The sequence below is a fragment of the Pelodiscus sinensis genome, chromosome 11, assembly GCF_052426305.1.
Source record: "Pelodiscus sinensis isolate ZL-2025 chromosome 11, ASM5242630v1, whole genome shotgun sequence".
Lineage (NCBI taxonomy): Eukaryota > Metazoa > Chordata > Testudines > Trionychidae > Pelodiscus > Pelodiscus sinensis.
In genome coordinates this window covers 20701819-20720155 of record NC_143062.1, presented here as the reverse complement: position 1 = coordinate 20720155, position 18337 = coordinate 20701819, and the positions used below count along the sequence as shown (strand labels likewise).

Below are 18337 nucleotides of genomic sequence, written 5' to 3'. Positions count from 1 at the left end.
GAAGTAAAAGGTGTCATGTCACCCCTCTCGAAGGACTTTTCCCACCATCCTCCTACCAACAGGGATTAGTTTGGCCCCCACCAAACCCCCCTCATGCAACTATCCTACAATTGAATTAACCCAATGTGTGTGACATTAACTCGGGGGCAGAGAGACTGGGGGAAGTGTCCCCTCTAAGGCTACGTCTACATTCACGGCTTCTTGAGCAAGTACAGCCGTTCTTGCGCAAGAACCCACAGAGCATCCACACTGCCCGCCTGCTCTTGCACAAGAAAATTTAGAGTACGGCATGGGAAGAGAGGGCGTCTTGCACACGAGCTATGCTCTTTTCTAACCAGTGTAAGCTCTCTTGTGTAAGAGGGCAGTTTGGATGTTCAGCAGGGATTTCTTGCACAAGAAACCCCTATGGCTAAAATGGCCATCAGAGCTTTCTTGCACAATAGAGGGTCCGCACTGCCATGTGCCCTTGCTTTAAGTTTGGAAAACTATGCAGATGAAAACCAGCAGAATCTGACAACTTTGTGCAGAGGCAGCAGTCAAGAAGATGTCTCGTGGGTCACACATAGAACCCCAGTGGGCTGTATGTGGCCCTCGGGTCTCAGGTTGCCTACCTCTGTCTACAGCCTTGCAAACAATGCAGAATAAAATTATGTGCATAGTGCTGTCAGGTGCATCTTGTTGGCGCTAATGAGAATACAAGAGGCTAGAGTACTGATCTGAGACAGAGGAAACTGAGGGCTGGACTAGAAGAACTCATGCATGGAAACACAAGCATAGCCAAGTTTTGGGAGGAAAACTTAGACTGAAATTTATATTGTATTATTGTGGGTTACCATTAAAGCCAAACTCAAGAAAGAAGAGTCCTGTTGCACCTTAGGCTTCATCTATACTGCGAGTTTTTGTGGCAGAAAATATGCTAATGAGGGATTCATTAGCATAAGTTGTGATATCATTAGCATATTTTCTGCTGTTTCTTTTTGCACAATGGTGTTTGCACAAAAATAAGCAGTGTAGCCACTTCCGTTTTGCGCAAAAACCCCATTTTGCACAAGATCCTGGAGAGGCATAAGGATCTTGCTCAAAACGTGGTTTTTGTGCAAAACGGAAGCGGCTACACTGCTTCTTTTTGCGCAAACACCCCTTGCGCAAAAAGAAACAGCAGAAAATATGCTAATGAGATCACGACTTATGCTAATGAATCCCTCATTAGCATATTTTCTGCCACAAAAACTAGCAGTGTAGATGTAGCCTTAGAGTCTAACATATTTATTAGAGCATAAGCTTTTGTGGGTAAAACCCACTTCATCAGTTGGAGTGGAGGTTACAGAAGCAGGAATGATCTAAGGAAGACATTGCTTGTATTAATGAAGCTGATCAAGTGAGGATGGCAGTGGATATTCACAGCATTTTGTGTGGAGATGTGATTATCCAGACAGAGGAAATTGTCTTTGTCATGCGTTAACTAATTGAGATCCTTATTCAATCCTAAATTGATAGTATTGAAATTGCAAATCATTTCCAGTTCAGCTGTCTCCCTTTGTAACCAGGTTTTGAAATCCTTTTGTATAAAGATGATTTGAAAGTAGGAGCAAGGCAGGAACTCCAGCTGCTCACAGCATGCTACTGGTTCACTCATTATTGACTATACTGGATTCACATTGTTGCTTTCCCTGATATGTATTTAATATTGTATAGGAAAGATCCAAAAACATCCAGATATTTTCAAATAACTGGAATATGCAGTTGTTATATTTCTAGCAAAGAATGAGATGAAATAAACAAAGTAGAGAAGTGAAACCATTGAAGGGTATGGAACAGCAGTCTATTTTTGAAGGCAAATCTTTTCATCCTCCTCCATACTGTATTTGTTTCCATTCTCATTTGGATAGTACCAACACAAATATTTTGAGTAACAGACAAGTAAAATAATTTCTTTAAAAAATTGCTGCTTAGATAGACATTACCTTCTGCACTTACAGGAAAAGATGCACAAGCTGTTAGAAGTGTATGAGCGACTTGGGGGCGAAGAGGATATTGTTAACCCAGCCAATGAACTCATTAAAGAAGGCCAAATCCAGAAACTGTCCGCTAAGAACGGCACAGCTCAGGATAGGTACTTGTTTCTGGTGAGTTTCTTGCTGATTTGTCACACTCATGTATTCAGTGTTATTGCTGTGAAACATTCTCTCCTTCCCTCTCTCTGATCACGGTCCAAAACGCAAAGGCCAGCCCTTCCCCACGTGCCCTTCTCCACTATGGGTATCTCCTTAGAATTTTCTTTCTTCAGTTGATGTGTGACTAACTCTCTAAAGCAGGGATAGGCAACCACAAATAGTGGGTGGGCTGCATGAGTGGCCCTCCTTCACCTCAGTGGGCCACAGCAGCCCCTCCTCCTCCATGTGCCTCTTGCAAACTGGGGCACCGGAACCCTGCACTTACCTGCTCCTCCTTCTCCCTCCCTCCTTTCCTCCCTCCCTCCCAGCACTTTCAGAGCGTGTGAATCACCTGATTCATGCTCCATTCCTGCTCCTGCCCCTCCCTCCCAGAGCTGGAACGCTGCAAATCAGCTGTTCACATCTGTTCCAGCTCTGGGAGGGATGGGGAAGAGAAGAAACAGAGCACGAATCAGCGGATTCATGGTGCTGTGAAAGTGCTGAGAGGGAGGGGGAGGAACAGGAAGTTTGGGGCTCCAGTTCCCCTGTGTGTGAGAGGCACATGGGGGAGGGGGTAGCCAGGGGGTCCATGGGCCACAGCTCGCCAACCACTGCTCTGAAGCATCCAGTGTAAAAACAGGCTTTACTGGGTGTTAGCAGCATTTTATTATGAGAATCAGAGCCCCGAGTCATGACACTTTGCAATCAAAATGTGGATCCTTTCTTTTATAGATTATCTAGTTATATACCTTTTCTTCATTGCAGTTTAACAGCATGGTGTTATACTGTGTGCCAAAATTGAGACTGATAGGCCAGAAGTTCAGTGTTCGAGAAAAGATGGACATTGCAGGCTTGCAGGTTGGTAACTACTTTTTGCGCTTAATCACAGTTCATCTCTCTAGTCCAAAGGGCAGTGGTGCATTGGCATTGTGCCTGATGCCAGTCATGGCTGGAAGTTTTGAAGACTTCTGACTGTAAGGCAGCTAGACTTCCTCACAGAATTATCTGCCTGTGCCAGTCCATTAGCTAATTCGGTCACCCTGGGGAGCTAGGATTTCAGTGACAGTGTCACTCTGATTAAGTTGATGGTGTCAGAGCAGTCAGCTTTTGCACTCTTCAACTTGGGGTTTGGTTTGGAAGTGAACTCAAACTTCAAGACGTAAGGGCTATGTTGCCAGGGAATCAAAACTAATTTAGTATCCTCAAAAGATATACCAGTAAATGCTGGTGTCTGTGGATTAGCTCAGCCATCTGTGAGCTGGTACACTATTTTCCTACACTCTTGGCAGAAGTATGACAGAATTTAACATTCAGATTTATTTCCTCTGTTACCTCATAAATACAAATATTGTACTGCATATTTTCTGTGCTAACCTATTGATATATTTCATCGTGTGGTCAAAAGTTCAGAGTGTGAGAAAACATACATACCATAGACTTGCCAATAACCATGGCTAGTATTAAGTGGGAACGGGGCATCCTGTACATTATTGTAAAATACAGGATATCACTCCTTTACCATATTGCCATTCAAACCTGAGAGAAGATATAGTAGCTCATTACAAATGTCTAAATTGTAAGCTCTTACTTAGGCCTAGTCTACACAGCCAGGGGCCATCAATCTAAGTTATGCAACTTCAGCTATTTGAATAATGCAGCTGAAGTCAATGTACGTCGATCTACTTACTGTGGTGTGGCTGATGCTCTGCTGTTGACTTTGTCTGTGCTTCATGTTCTGGTGGAGTACCGAAGTCAGTGGGAGAGCACTCAGCAGTAGATTTATTGCATCTATACCAGATGGAATAAATCAAAGCCCGCTGGATCGATCGCTGCCCATCAGTCCAGCGGGTGGTGTAGACAAAACCCGATCATGTGGAACTTTGAGCACCATGAAGCAAGTAATGCCCATAGCTGCTCCTGCCCCTCCTGCATAAATGGGTGTGGGATGATGGGAAGGAGCAAGGAATTGGCAAAATCTTGACCGCACCCAACTTAGAATGTAAACTTTTTGGGGGATGAGATCAGATCTTGCCCTGTATTTGTATAACACCTCACACATTGGAGTCTGGTTCCATGATTGGGGCTCCTCCAGGCACCCCCTCAATACAAACAATATGTAATAAGAAGGAAAAGAATTCCTCAGTCATTTGAAGCTTTCTGCCTTATTACTTTTGGTAGTCACCCCAGCTTAGATATTTAGAGGGTTGAATGTGGTGTTTGGGAATAGTTATAATGAAGAATATAAACTATCAACTGCTTTTTCCAGGTCCAGGAAATTGTCAAGCAAAATGTATCTCATACATTTTCGATAACAGGAAAAAAGAGATCCTTGGAACTCCAAGCTAGGTATGGTTTTTCTTCTGCCTTCCATCCTCTGGGCGAAGGCATGCTTTATTTCTGAGCTAGGGACAGATCTATGCTAGAATGGCCTACTTTTAGACCACAAAATCAATAACAAGCATGATTAATTACACTACAGGTAATATTTTGCTGTTCAGTCATAGTATATTAAAGTGCAACATTGATTTGCATTCATTATTAAACAAACAACTTATAATGGGCTGGTAGATCAAATTCCAGCACCATGTCATGCCGTTTGGAAATTATTATTTAAGACTGGCGTTATGAATGTTCATAAGATAGCTGGTGTAAAAGTTAAAATTGTTGCTGGAAGCAAAACCATGAGAATATCAATATTCTGACATACTGAAAATACTAATTTTGTAAAATACTAAATTTATACAGCAAATATGTCTTGTCTTTTATTTTTATAGGACAGAAGAGGAGAAGAGAGAATGGATTCAGGTTAATATAAAAACGTTGCTATACTTCAGATAGCCCCATGAACCCGATTTAGTTTACATTATCACATTTGGTTTATGAACAAATGGAAGTTGCATGTAAGAAATAAGGCAGAGTGACCTGGAGGGCTTAGTATGGTGAAGGAAGTCCTGCATTCTGATCCTGGCTTTGCCACTGACTTTGCTGTCTGGCTTTGTGTGATCCCACTTTGTCTCTCTGCCACAGTCTCTGATCTCTAAAATGAGCTTCAGGGGGTAGCCAAATTAGTCTGTACAGGATAAACTTAAAAAACAAGAAATGGTCTGTTAGCACTTTATAGACTAACAAAATATGTAGATGGGATCATGAGCTTTATTGGACATAGCCCACTTCTTCATGATCCCATCTGCAGGTTTTGTTAGTCTGTAAAGTGCTAACAGACCATTTGTTATCTCTAAAATGAGGACAGCAATCCCTAAATACAGTTAGGAGAAGTCAGCTCCACCAGCCACAAGAGAAGACCCTGGTTTCTGAGATTAGTTAGTATGTACCTTGCAAGTGGAAGACTGATAGAAGACTAAAAATCTTGTAAAAACAAAGGATTGTGACAGCTAGTTTAGTTAGCAAAGATTCTGCTAGTTTTCCTAAACCAGAAGATTTCCAGGACACCATTTGTGAGCCATGCTTTTGTCTTTCCCTGGCATTTTTTTAGGTCATTGAAGCAACAATTGAAAAACACAAACAGAACAGTGAAACATTTAGAGCTTTCAATAGTTCTTTTTCTCAAGAAGATGAGCATCTTCCAGATTCTTCAGTAAGTATAAATGATAATTCTACCTGTCTTCATTTTTGTCAGTATTTTCGCCAACTTTGCCCCGAACTCCTATATATTTAACTTTTTTAAACATTATAGTTCTATATTACATTGTTATGCAGTTCACACCCATTTTTCTGACCCTCAAATTTATATCAGTCATGGTTATCCAGCCATGCAAGAACAAAATAAAATTACCCAGGGTAATTCAATGCAGGGACCTATCAGTCACGTTTTCCAGACTAGTAGCTCATTTGGCATAACAGGTGTAATTCTTCAATATTCTGAGTGGTTGGCTGTTTGGAATGAAGTTTGTGCAGCTGGGTGGTTTTGCACATTCCCTTTTTTGGAGCGAGACATTTTATTGGGAGTTTCTTCCAAGCTGTATACAAAGAAGTAATACAGAATTTAACAGAAAAATAACTTTTGTAGCAGTTCTTAATGACACCATCTTAAAAACATTAATAAAAATGTTATGTAGATCCTAGCCATAGAATTTTCTATGATTGTTCAGAAATATCTATAAAATCACCCCTCTCAAATGCTGCACATTTTAAGAACAGTGTCTGTCTTTATTTTTATAAGGGTTATTCCCTTTTAAATTCTGTAGGACTTTCCCATAAGGGGGATGGTCATTCTGAGAATTGGTTGCAGGCAGTCACTTGAAATGGACGATGATAAAGACCAAGGCCTGGGTCAGTTAAAAAAAATAGAAAGAGCCTCTGAAATGGAAAATGTTCATGAGTATTGCAAGCAGAACTGACACTTGGGGTCATGGGGCCTGCCCTCGGGACAGGCAGATCTCAGAGCAGGAAGTCCAGGTCTGTCCCACCCAATTTCCTTGAAGTGCCGATCCACTGCAGCCTCCTTTTTCAGGGACTCACCTTTCATAGGCTGCCTGGGTGCCCCTGAGGGACATTCTGCAGAAGAAGCAGCACAGTTCCATGCAGCAGCGTTACTTCTGGGAAGTAACTTCCCCAGGGCCTGAGGAATGTAATGTAGACCTCTGATCCCAGCATGGCCCCTGAACCACATAGAGAGGTCTCCACAAGTCCCAGAGGTGAATCAGTGGTGCAGTGGGAATGGATGTGCCCTCCCTTCCATGCTGAACAGGGAGGAGAGAGTTCTTTTCACGCACCAGTCGAGAGACACAAAGTAGCTCCAAATTATTAATCATTTAGTAGTGTACCATTTAAACTCAGAAAAAATTGGGGGGGAGGAAAGGGAGGGAAACCTGAACTCCGTAAGCTAACATTTAGGTTCCACAGTGCTGCCTTCAAATCACAAGAGTTCAGATAGAGCATCTTCTTGTTAATGGCCAAATTAACCAGCCGACTTTACATGTCCACTTAAGAATAATTGTTTTCTTCATAATTATATCTGTTTCTTAAACTCCAGTTTACTTTGAAATTTTGAACACGAGGTAGCCACGTGCTCATACACTAGCAGTTCTTAAAAAGACAAACAGGAAAGAAATGTGGTTCATTTCTCACCTGAGAGGTGAATGCAATATGCCCATTAATTTCCTCCATACCAGCTCGCTCACCAGTATTTTTGGAAGATCAGATGATCAACTTTGATGTCAAGCTGAATGCCCAATAAATTGTTATCAGTTAAAAAGAGCTGAAATTGATACTATAAATTCATAAAACTGGATAAATGCCGAGAGCAATCTCAGAACAGCAATTTCATCCCAGTGTAGGTATATTAAGTAAGTTTGCCATCATCATGAGATATTAGACAGATCAGAATGCATTAAAGTGAAAAATAGATGAAATATTATCCTCACTTCATATGATAAGAATGGCTACATTCTGACTGGCTATAATTTATATTTATATCGGCTCCCAAGTGGTGTGACTTCTGTTGTGATCCATTGTTCAGTGCAGTACATTGGAGTAGCTCGTTTGCTTATCTGTCAGGGTAAAATGAGTTTTGAATCCAGCAAGCTCAGGGGAAGATCTAAAGTATGTTGAGATTCCCCACACTAGGATCTGGGCAGCCACTATTTGTGCTGAATTGGCAGTCATGAGATCCTGTCACCTCCCCTGAATTCACACTTTAGAAAAGATTTGCTGAGTGAGTGAAGATTCAGCCTGGTTATTGACCAGTTATTTCTCCTCTCCAGTCCCAATATAAGAGCAACATCAGTGTTTCAAAGGAGTTACTTGAGATTCCTTTGCAGAATCTTCTTTTGATAAGAGAACATACATGGTGGTAGTGGGGTGAGGGGCCGGTTTCAGTCCCCATCTGCAAGGCTACATAAATGTCTCTTCTTGTTAAATAATATAAATGCATTCCCAAACAAAATGACTTTTCCCTATAGATTCATAAAAGCCTAGTGACCCTCAAGGGGTGGGAAGAATGCAATGGTTGAAGTAAGCTAAGGAAGAGCCTTGCTTCCTGTTATACTGAGAAGCTAATTTCAGTACAAGCAGGGAACTCCCAGGGTCCAGAAGCTGAATTCCAGCATTAGTCCTGTCCTGCAATTAGTTAAGCCCTTCTGGATCATGTTAACATAATGATTCTCTGGTGGAGTCATGTAGACGGATGAAAAATGATCATCCTCATAGGACAGATTTTACAAATGTTGAATGTAGCATTTTAAAAGTAACTTAAGGGACATAACTAGGGACTCCAAATTGGCAGGAGCACATGTACATTTTCCAGTAGGAAGGATGATACAAATATTTATTTCTGGGAAGGTAACATTTTTTTCATAGCGTCCTTCTCACCAGAGAACATGGGAGAGGTGTGTTGGAATGGAGACATCTAGATAGAATGTTGTAAGTTGCAGTTAAAATACTGATGGGGAACCTATGTGACCAGCACATATCAGCTGCCAAATGACATTGTACTGGAAACTGCATGGATCCTGTATCTACCTCCCCCACAGGATTTTCCCCACCTGGATGGCATTCACCACATCTCTGTCAAAGCTCACATCCCTCCCACCTTTATTCCCTCTCCCTGCTATACATACTCTGTCGAGGCCTTGTGTCACAGGCTTCATCCTCCTTCCCTTGGGACTCACCAGTGTTGCTTCTTAGCCGATTTGATAGAGTTCCTATAATACGTTTTTTTTCTGCTTTCACTTCTTACAGTACTAAGTGAGTGTGTTGTCTTCAAAGACAGTAGTGTTGCCCCTCTCTGCAGAATACAATGTAGCTGGTTGTGTATGGAGAGGTCAGCATATGTTGCATCCTCCTAAGTAGGTATAATCCCTCTTTCAGCTTCTTCTGGAGTAATGCAAATCTACCATTCTAGGTTTACATTGATCTAAAACACATGGATACTCTGTTGGCTGCTATTTGCCTTACAATGTTTGTTCTCAGCAGTTGTTCAGTTGTGTTAGCATAAAAAGGGTTACAACTAGACTTCAAATTTAGCAGCTCTTTCAGTGCTAGTGTATTGCCTACGGAGGGAACTGAACCTGTAATGCCCCACAGAGAGAATTGAACCTCTGTATCAGAAACAGCAAGGTGGGCGTGCAGGAGCCGGTTCCTCCCAGCACCAACTCTGCCAAGGGGGCAGGGGAGGCAGAGGTGCAATGGGGGAAACAGTGCGAGCCAGGACTGAGGAGTCCTAGCTCGCACTGGGTCCCAGACACTGCGCCTCTGATTTTTAAATGTGGTAAGAGCCGTCAGGCGCAGTGTCTGGAACCAGGTGGGAGCTGGGACTTAGCTGTCTCAGCTTGCACCCAGTCCCAGACCGCTGTAGCTCTGCTTTTTAAATGCAGTGAGAGCATGGTGGCTCTAACTATATTTAAAAAGCAGAGGCACAGCAGACCCCCCCTTGTCAACTAATTGAGTAGTCGATGAAAATTCCATCAACTACTCGATTAGCTTCCTAACTGCTATTTAACATCCCTACTCTGGACCTATAGCTGTGATCCACGATCAGTAGAGCCATGCATTCTATTATATATGTTGAAGTCGGTGATATGAATGGCATATGGGTATAATAGGGACTTAATGATAAATAGGGCCTAATCTTCTGAGATGCAGAGCATTTTCCACTATGGTAGCGACAGATATGGGTACTCTGAATCTCTCAGCATCAGGCTTGTGTTTATAGAAAAGTAGGGCTAGAAAGCGATGCCAATAGGTCGTCTCAAGTCAATCTATCCATCCTGAAGAAGTAGTAGGTATATCTAGACCAGGGGTCAGCAATAAGTGGCCGGTGGGCCAGATGCAGTTCACCAGGGCTAGACCCGGTGGGCCCCTGGACACTTTATTTACCTGCATATCTGCCAAATGTTTTACTTACCTGCAAGTCTGCAGGTGTAGCCTCTCTCAGCTCCCAGTGCCCGCAGATTGCCCTTTTTTTGGCAGGGGGGGAGGGGTGCGGGAAGTAGTGCAGACTGGATCACCACTTCCCTCAGTTCCCATTGGCTGGGAATGGTGATCTATGGCCAACAGGAGCTGCGGGTGCCTATGCCTGCAGACTTGCAGGTGTAAAGCATTTGACAGCCACCAGTTGCTAACCTGGGTGAGCTACTTCCGGCCCATGGGCTGCATATTGCCTACCCTTGCCCTAGATGATCCTTGGCGGGTATTTGTCTACTCTGTTCTTAAACCTTCAGTGATAGGGATTCCAGAGCCTCCCTTGGAAGCCGATTCCAGAGTTTCACTATCCTTATGGTTAGGTTTTTTGCTTTGTGTTTGTCTTTTGTCACCTACTATCTAACCTAAATCTCCTTTGTTACAGACTGGAGTATTATGTCCAGAGTGTTTTTTACTTGAAATTTTTAGCTTAATTAAATTAACCATGTACATATGCTCACATTTTTCCTGGAATGTCTTTAAAGGAATCAGTTATATAAACACTTAAATGGGTGAAATCTGTACCAAAGAGTTACACTGCCATCTTAGAACTCTGATGACTGCACAAACTGCTTTGCTATTGGTTTGTGTTACAAGAATCAATGTAGCAGTGAAATTTGAAAATCTGCCCCTTTTTGTAACCCAAAACTTCTTTTCTGTTTGAGGTGTTCTGTCTTAGGTGTTTATAGCATACATGCATGTTTCCGAATGTGGAAACAGGCCTCTGTAATTCATTGCCATCTGCAAAGTCACCCACTTTATTGCCAGCTGAATATTCCAGAGTAGTTGAATACACATGCAATTAACACATATTTATAGCCAGAACAAATAAGGGGTTGCAAGTACATTATTTCATGTTTTTTTATTTTAATAATTAAAATAATTTAAGTGTAATTTACATATTGAAATGTTCTTTGTTGTTTTCTTTTCCTTCAGATAGTAAGCACAAGTTCTGTAGAATCTATGCCAGGAGCAGATGGCTTCAGTGCATCTGGAGGGGTAAGTACTTGTGTGATTAACGTTCTTGTTTAGGCAGATTTTAAAAACAAACAGGAGAAAGTACTGCACCTTCTCAAACTCTGCTGCTCGTTGTTTTCTTCCCCCAATCCTGCCCCTCCTTCACCATGTGTGTGTAAGTTATACCCACAAGCACTCATTTGCTGAAGTTGAGCTTACACCAACATTTATATCAGCTCTAAATTTGACCATTTAGTTCAGGCTAAACTCACCATATACTGTGTGAACATAGACTGGATGACATGATTTTTCTCAGGGTTGTTTTTAGAACTCTGGTTATTTTCCCCATTTAGTGTTGTTATTGTTATACAGTCATTGACAAATTTCAAGTACAGTATATGTGTTTGCAACTGTATAATTGAATGTGAGCTCAGAAGTTGAAATTGAGAAATAATTAACCCATAGTATGTTTCTAATTTATTTCTGCTGACAGTGTGGGGTGGTGAAAAGGTTGGTTCTTTAATACCCTGGAAGATTGGGTACAGTGCAAGCCAAATATTTTTTATAACACTTTCAACACAGGCCTCAGAGCCTTTTGATGTAGGCTGCTGAATCATTTCAGCACTCCTACTCTAGGGTTGGTGTGCTTATTATGTTCTCTCTTTAGTACTCTCTTCCCTCCCCTCTAAGACAGCCTGCCGGAATCTTACATCTTTGGGAAGGATCTTAGATACTGCATGACTACCGTCAATAGCATGGGGCCTTGCCAAAATTTATCCCAGTTTCTTGTGGAATGGTCAGGAGTGGTCTTTAATCCATGGATGTGGGTGCAGATATCTGTTCCTCATTTTTCCGGATACAGATACAAAATTTTATATCCGCACAGGGCTGTAATTATTTATCCAGTGCGTATAAGGTAGTCTCAAGGCAGCCTCACATTGTGCCCCTGTCTCCTTCCATCCATTTGTGTAGTAGAAGATAGGTTTTAGAAGTGGAACCTAAACAGTCCTTGTTGTCCCTTTCTGGAAGCTGATGTGAGATGCTGCATGGCATCTGTCCTCCTTCCCCCCATTTACTCCCTATCGCTAGCAGGCCTTCTGTGGTCCAGCTCCTACATATGTACAGAATCAGACCAGGAACACACTTAATAGGATGATTCTTCAAGATTCTTTGTTGTGATTGGAGCGTTGTTAAGAGTTCTGCCCAGGAAACACATCCTACTTTCAGAAATCAGTAAGCAAAGGGTTAACCGTTTTGTATAGGTCAGTGTTGATGCAACACCAGATAAGGGGAACTGATACAGATAATTATCATTCAATTTAAAGTCATTATTTAAGTGCATAATTCCGTACTGTACCACTATCAGCACATAATCTATTACAAATGAAAGACTTTTTGGAAGCTCATAGTCTTCTCAGTGTTTATATTTAGTCATATTCTGCCTTTCCCTGATAAACAGTGAAAGTCGCAGGATACTTCTGTTTTTCTTTATACTTAATCACACATTCGGAGGTGCAATGTTTGGGTTGCAAATATTATTGAAAAATATTTGTTTGTTTCAATTTCAGTTTTAAAAAATGTAAACATTTCTCTTGTTTTCATGTTTCATAACCAAATGTTTGCACAAAATTTATATTTAGTGAAAAGTCTCAATACATATTTGAGTCTAATTAATTTTAATACAGATTTGTGTAACAACAGATTTGAATTGTATATCTTGATTTACTTAATAATCTTCCAAAATTATATATTAAAGAAAAATAACACTTAAAAACCCCTGAATTTAAATAACATATTTGAGATGATGAAAAAATCCATTTTTTCTCAGCCTTATAAGCCTTATAATGTTCCTCTCTTATCTAAATGTTTCACATTTTGCTGTATTTTAGTACAGTCATGTGACTGAAGAGTAACATCTTCATGAACTGTGCTGCATGTCACAGCCTTAGGTCATATTTGATTTTAATTGTCCCACCTGTTAAGAATCAGCCCAGTATTTGTGTAAGAGGAAGTACGTTTATACTACTTTAAGCTTATGCAAGTAAACCACTTGGTGGTAGTGGTGGTCAGCAAACTAATATCTCCCTTCTATGTTTGGCTCAACTTAATGAAGAAATATGAAGAAAAATTAGATTTATTTGAAATGTACTATGTATTAGCATAACCAGACAATAAAGAAATAGTGGAAGAAATGCAACAAGCGTACATTATGGTAATTGCTTATAAGCAACATACAGTGCTAATTACACTTTTATATACGTGATTTCATATCTAACCTACAATTCTTAATAGTTCATATAAATGTCTTACAAGCAATCCTACACACATACAGAAATTGGCTAAATCTAATTTATATCTAAATTATATCTCAAAAAAATCCCTGCAGCATTACAAAGTCTAAAGCATACTATTTAATGTGAGGTAACTCCATTTCACTTTACTCAACACATTTTTAACAACTCATGATGAAGGGGTGAGTGCGCCCATGTGTATGAACAGGTAGTTTTCACATGGAAAATATGTAGCCCATTAAAAATGGGAAATGACCTTGGAAATCCCTCTGTTGTTCATGCATCTGTCTCTATGAGCTCCTGATTATCAATTTAAACCCCTGCATATAACTTCCGTGGCCAGTCTAGGTGTTTATATTTTAAATACTAGGCTAGATAAAAAAGAGGAAAAAATAACAAGAAAATAATGAAATTACAGAAAGAGAGAATCCCCTAACCCCTTTTCATTCCTCAATGCTATGGTGAATTCTCTTGGCTTTTCTCCCTCCTTCTGAAGTGAAGGAGACTACAAAAGTTCACTAACAATGTCTGTTTTTTTCATTTTTCCCCCACTGATCCTGCACACACTTATGCATATGCTTAGCTTTAAAGCATGAGTAGTCCCAAAGTGTAATCATTAAAAGGGTCTTCCTTTTTTATGAAAATTCAAAACTGCAATGAAAATTTTAACTGGACAGCAAAATTCTGAAAATGTGAGAGAGCTGTAGAATCAAAGCAGGTTAGTGGTCAAAACATCCCTGTTTGAGAAAGCAATTCTTAGGCCTTGATCCTCCAAAAAATTCCACGTGCGATTAACTTTGTAAGCAGTCTCACTGACATCAGGAGGATTGTTTGCATGAGGAAAGTTGAACATTATTGTTGTTCTATATACATAGTGACATCAAAAGGTCCCACCAGGGTCAGGCCCCCCTTTGGCTAGGTCCTTTCTGAACAAACATAATTATTTCATTTGCCCAAACAAAAGAGACTCAGCTGGTAAATGGAGCTATGACAATTAGGATCTGGCAACTAGAACACATGCATTATTCAAAACACTCTTGACTTGTGAGGAACTCTCTTCAGGCAGTGTGTAATTAGCAGTAGATGGCGCTGCTTACTGTGTGACCTCTGCTCTGTGGAATGGATAGACAGTCTTACTCAATGTAATTCAGTACTTAAAACAGACCTAAAAGCGAAGTCTCTTTGGCTCTGTCCCCATTACTGATGCTGAACAACTGCATGACATTAAGTCACTTGACATTTCTGTACCTCAGTTTGCTCCTTTTAAATATGGACCTCAGAGGGGCATTACAGAGCTTAATTAATATTTATTAAGTGTTTAGATCTTTGAATGGAAGGCTTTTAAATTATTTTTAAGGTTTTAGGTTCTTGTCATGGGCTTTAGGCCCCTTTGCCATACATTAAATACAATCATAAAAAAAAATTAATCTCACCCAAAACCTAGTCATGAAGGTCAACCGATTCTGACTATTTTAGATGAAGAGGGAACTAGGTTTCAAAGTTGAGGCATTTAATGGAAAATACCTTCCTGGCAGCTTCCTCTTTTTTATACTATGGAAATGCACATTATTATCATCTCATTTATTAGGGAGCTACCCAGTGCATTCCAAATCAATCAGCTGACTTCCCGCTGAAGTAAGGTAATGTATAGTGAGGAATTTTAAGCAGTTGTTTCTCCTAACTGCAGTTATTACATGATATCTATTCCTGTTGATGCATACTATCAGGTAGACGTAGTGTTGATCTTACACTATTCTTTAAAATTACTTTCCAGTAATTTAACTCACAAGGCCAAGTTTTTCCCTCAGTTACACCCCATGCAACCCCATTTACAGCAATGAAGCCGCAAGGGCATGTATGAGCACCACAATCTTTTAGTGCAAATTGTAACAATATAAAACTTTTCAAAATGTAATTAACCAATGATGAAGTGCTAAGGAAAGTTAATTCTCCAGCAGATGAAAGGAAATTCAGTCTCCTAAACATTTAATTAGCATTAACTCCAGGAGTAAAGCTGTAAAAGAAACCCATCAGAAATGAATGGGGTAGAAATGCTGGGGGAAAAAAGATGCTATTTAAACTCATGCTGATTAGGGAAAATATGCCATGTCTCCTTAATTGTATGCCTTACTTTGAGAAGGTCTGATATAGTCTGAAATGAAACTCAAGTAATAGTCATTGAAGGCATCTGTACATGTTTTAGTTGTGACAGTGTCAGGTTAGCTACCTGTGAAGTGCAGCACCACATTTGAGCTGTGTTAGAGAAGACATGCTCTCTGTTCTGGGCAGCTGTAAATGTGTGTTTAAAGAGAGCTCAAGACATTTTCCTTAAATGAGCAAATCTGTATCATTGCGCTCCATAAAATTTAATTGCAAATCATCATCTGTACCTCTGTAAAGGTTTGCCCTTGAAGCAGGAAGGAGACAAACAAAACTGAAAAGACAAACGCATTTAAAAATGAGGGGGTAGCTTTTACTAGTTTTGGACTGAACTACAGCTCACTGTCAGTCAGATAATTTAATATCCTTGCAGTCAGGGTAGTTCATGTAGCACTGTTGACTGGTATTCTGCTTTCCACTGCCCCCAAAGAATATCAGAACAGAGGGTCAGTTAGAGGCATCAGAAGACTTACAAGTCAGCAATGTCCTTCTCAAGAAGAGGAGTAGGTCTTGGGAGGAGTGGGATGATGGGTGCACTTAGGGCAAGGGAGAACAAAGTGAGTGGAATTAAGGGTACATCTACACTATTGCAGGTATTGATGTTTTGAGATCGATTCACCAGTGGTCCATTTAGTGGATCTAGTGAAGACCTGCTAAATGGACTGCAGATTGCTCTCCAGTTGACTCCGTTACCCTACCCTGGATAAGATGAGTAAGGAAAGTCAGCAGGAGAATTTCCTCCATCGATCCCCACTTGTGTAGACCGTGCAATAATTTAACTTAAGGTACATTGATTCCAGCTAAGTTGTTCACATAGCTGGAGTTTCGTACCTTAAGTCAGTTTTCTCTATAGGGTATAGAATCATAGAATACTAGAACTAGAAGAGACCCCAAACTGGAAACCTCTGCTTTTATGTACTTGCTCCCCTCTCTGAATTCCCAAACCTCTGGAATCCTTCTCCTCTTCTGAAAGACTTCAGCTTTCTGAAGATGTAATCATTTGGGCAGGTGGCTCACTCATGCAGGCCTTGTGAACTTACCTCTTCTAATGGTGCCCAGCTCTTTGAGGAATAACTGTGTGTGTGTGTGTGTGTGTGTGTGTGTGTGTGTGTGTGTGTGTGTGTGTGTGTGTGTGTGTGTGTCTCCATGTAATCTGTAAGGTGTTCATTCTGTGTCTGGTACTGTTGGCTCATTCAGACTGCTGTGGGCATAACAAAAGATGAAAACACAGCTGCATTATTGTGACATTACTGCTTGCATCTTCCCCCTAAATTGATGGCTGGAATGCCAATATCAACTCCATAACGAAAATAGAGTATCTCTGCTTCTGCTTTATGGGCATATGGTTAAAATTTACTAGGGAAAGATTTTTCTCTATAGATTGTGAATGAATTGTGTGAAGCAGAGAAATAGGGGGTGAGTTATTCAGGATTTTGTCTTCCAAGTTGCAGTTCTAAGGATGTTAAATTGTGGTTATCTGGCTAATTGTGTAGTTGATACAATTTGTATCGACTACAAGATTAGTCAATAAGAACCGCTCTGCAGAGCCATGGCAGAGGTAGTTCCAGGAGCCAGTTTGAACTGGGACTGAGCAGTCCCAGCTCATGCTCGCTCTGGGAGCCACCCAGGCTTCAGCTCTACATTTAAATGTAGTAAGAGCTGCTGGGCTCTTACTACATTTAAAATTCAGAAGTGCAGCGTCCCAGACCAGAGCGAGCCAAGACTGCTTGGTCCCAGCTCATGCTGAGTCCAACAATCCCTGTTCGCAGAGGCCAGCACTGTCTGCCACGATTAGAAGCTGCTCCAGCACCAGCCCCTGTTCATAGTGGACAGGGCTGGCTGCAGACAGGGGCTGCTGCCGGAGCAGACTCTGCCCATGGTAAGCCTAGGCCTGCCACAGGCAGAGGCTGCTTAACAGCAGCCTCCCTATCCCCCTGCTGCTGTGTCTGATAGAGGCAGCTGAGATGGGGGGCAGACAGCACCACGGGGATGGTGCTTTTAAGCCAGCTCCCCCCAGCACCAGCTCCTGTTTCCCCACCATAGGGAACAAGTAGTCATTACTCCAGTTGACTACTCACTAACAGCCCTGTGCAGTTCAACATTTTCATACAGGCATCTTACCATAGTGTGACACAGTTCCTCTGTATAGACATAACGAGGGCCCTACTAAATTCATGGCTACAAAAAACAATCACAGGCTGTGAATTCTGGTCTCCCCCTGTGAAATCTAGCCTTTTGTGTGCTTTTACCTTATGCTGTACTTTCACAGGTGTGACTAGTGTTTCTGAAATTGGGGGTCCTGACTCAAAAGGGAATTGCAAGGAAGTTTCAAGGTTATTTTAGAAGGTTGCAGTATTGCCACCCTTACTTCTACGCTCCCTTCAGAGCTGAGTGGCTGGAGAGCAGCAACTGTTGGCCATGTGCCTAGCTCTGAAGGCAGCACTCCACCAGCATCAGTACAGAAGTAAGGATGGCAACATCATCCCATCCCACCCTTATTTCTATGCTTCTGTTTTCAGAGCTGAACAGCTGGAGAGTGGCTGCTGCTGACGGAGGGCCCAGCTCTGAAAGCAGCAGCGCAGAAGTAAGGATAGCAATACCATTACCTTGCCATCCTTACTTCTGCGCTGCTGCTGCCAGTGGCTGTGCTTTCAGAGCTGGGTTCCCAGCCACCAGCCACTGAAGGCAGGGCTGCCACTCACAGGAGCACAGGGCTATGGGTAACAGTGCCGTAAACCCACCCCACAGCTCCTTTTTGGGTCAAGACCCTTACAATTTCAACAATGTGACATTTTAGATATAAAGAGCTGATATCATGAAATTCATGATTTTGAAAATCCCATGACTATGAAATGG

General features: G+C 41.4%; 1 protein-coding gene across 2 annotated transcripts in view; it reads left to right on the top strand.

Annotated features, from left to right (window-relative positions):
• The window catches only part of FGD3 (FYVE, RhoGEF and PH domain containing 3), a 206689-nt gene that overhangs the window by 167685 nt on the left and 20667 nt on the right, over window positions 1–18337 (top strand). For both annotated transcript variants that reach the window (XM_075938919.2, XM_089781188.1), the window contains 6 exons: window positions 1980–2126; window positions 2919–3011; window positions 4420–4499; window positions 4928–4958; window positions 5647–5748; window positions 11010–11072. In XM_075938919.2, the coding sequence (XP_075795034.2) occupies window positions 1980–2126; window positions 2919–3011; window positions 4420–4499; window positions 4928–4958; window positions 5647–5748; window positions 11010–11072 (516 nt within the window). The remainder of the gene's footprint in view (window positions 1–1979; window positions 2127–2918; window positions 3012–4419; window positions 4500–4927; window positions 4959–5646; window positions 5749–11009; window positions 11073–18337) is intronic.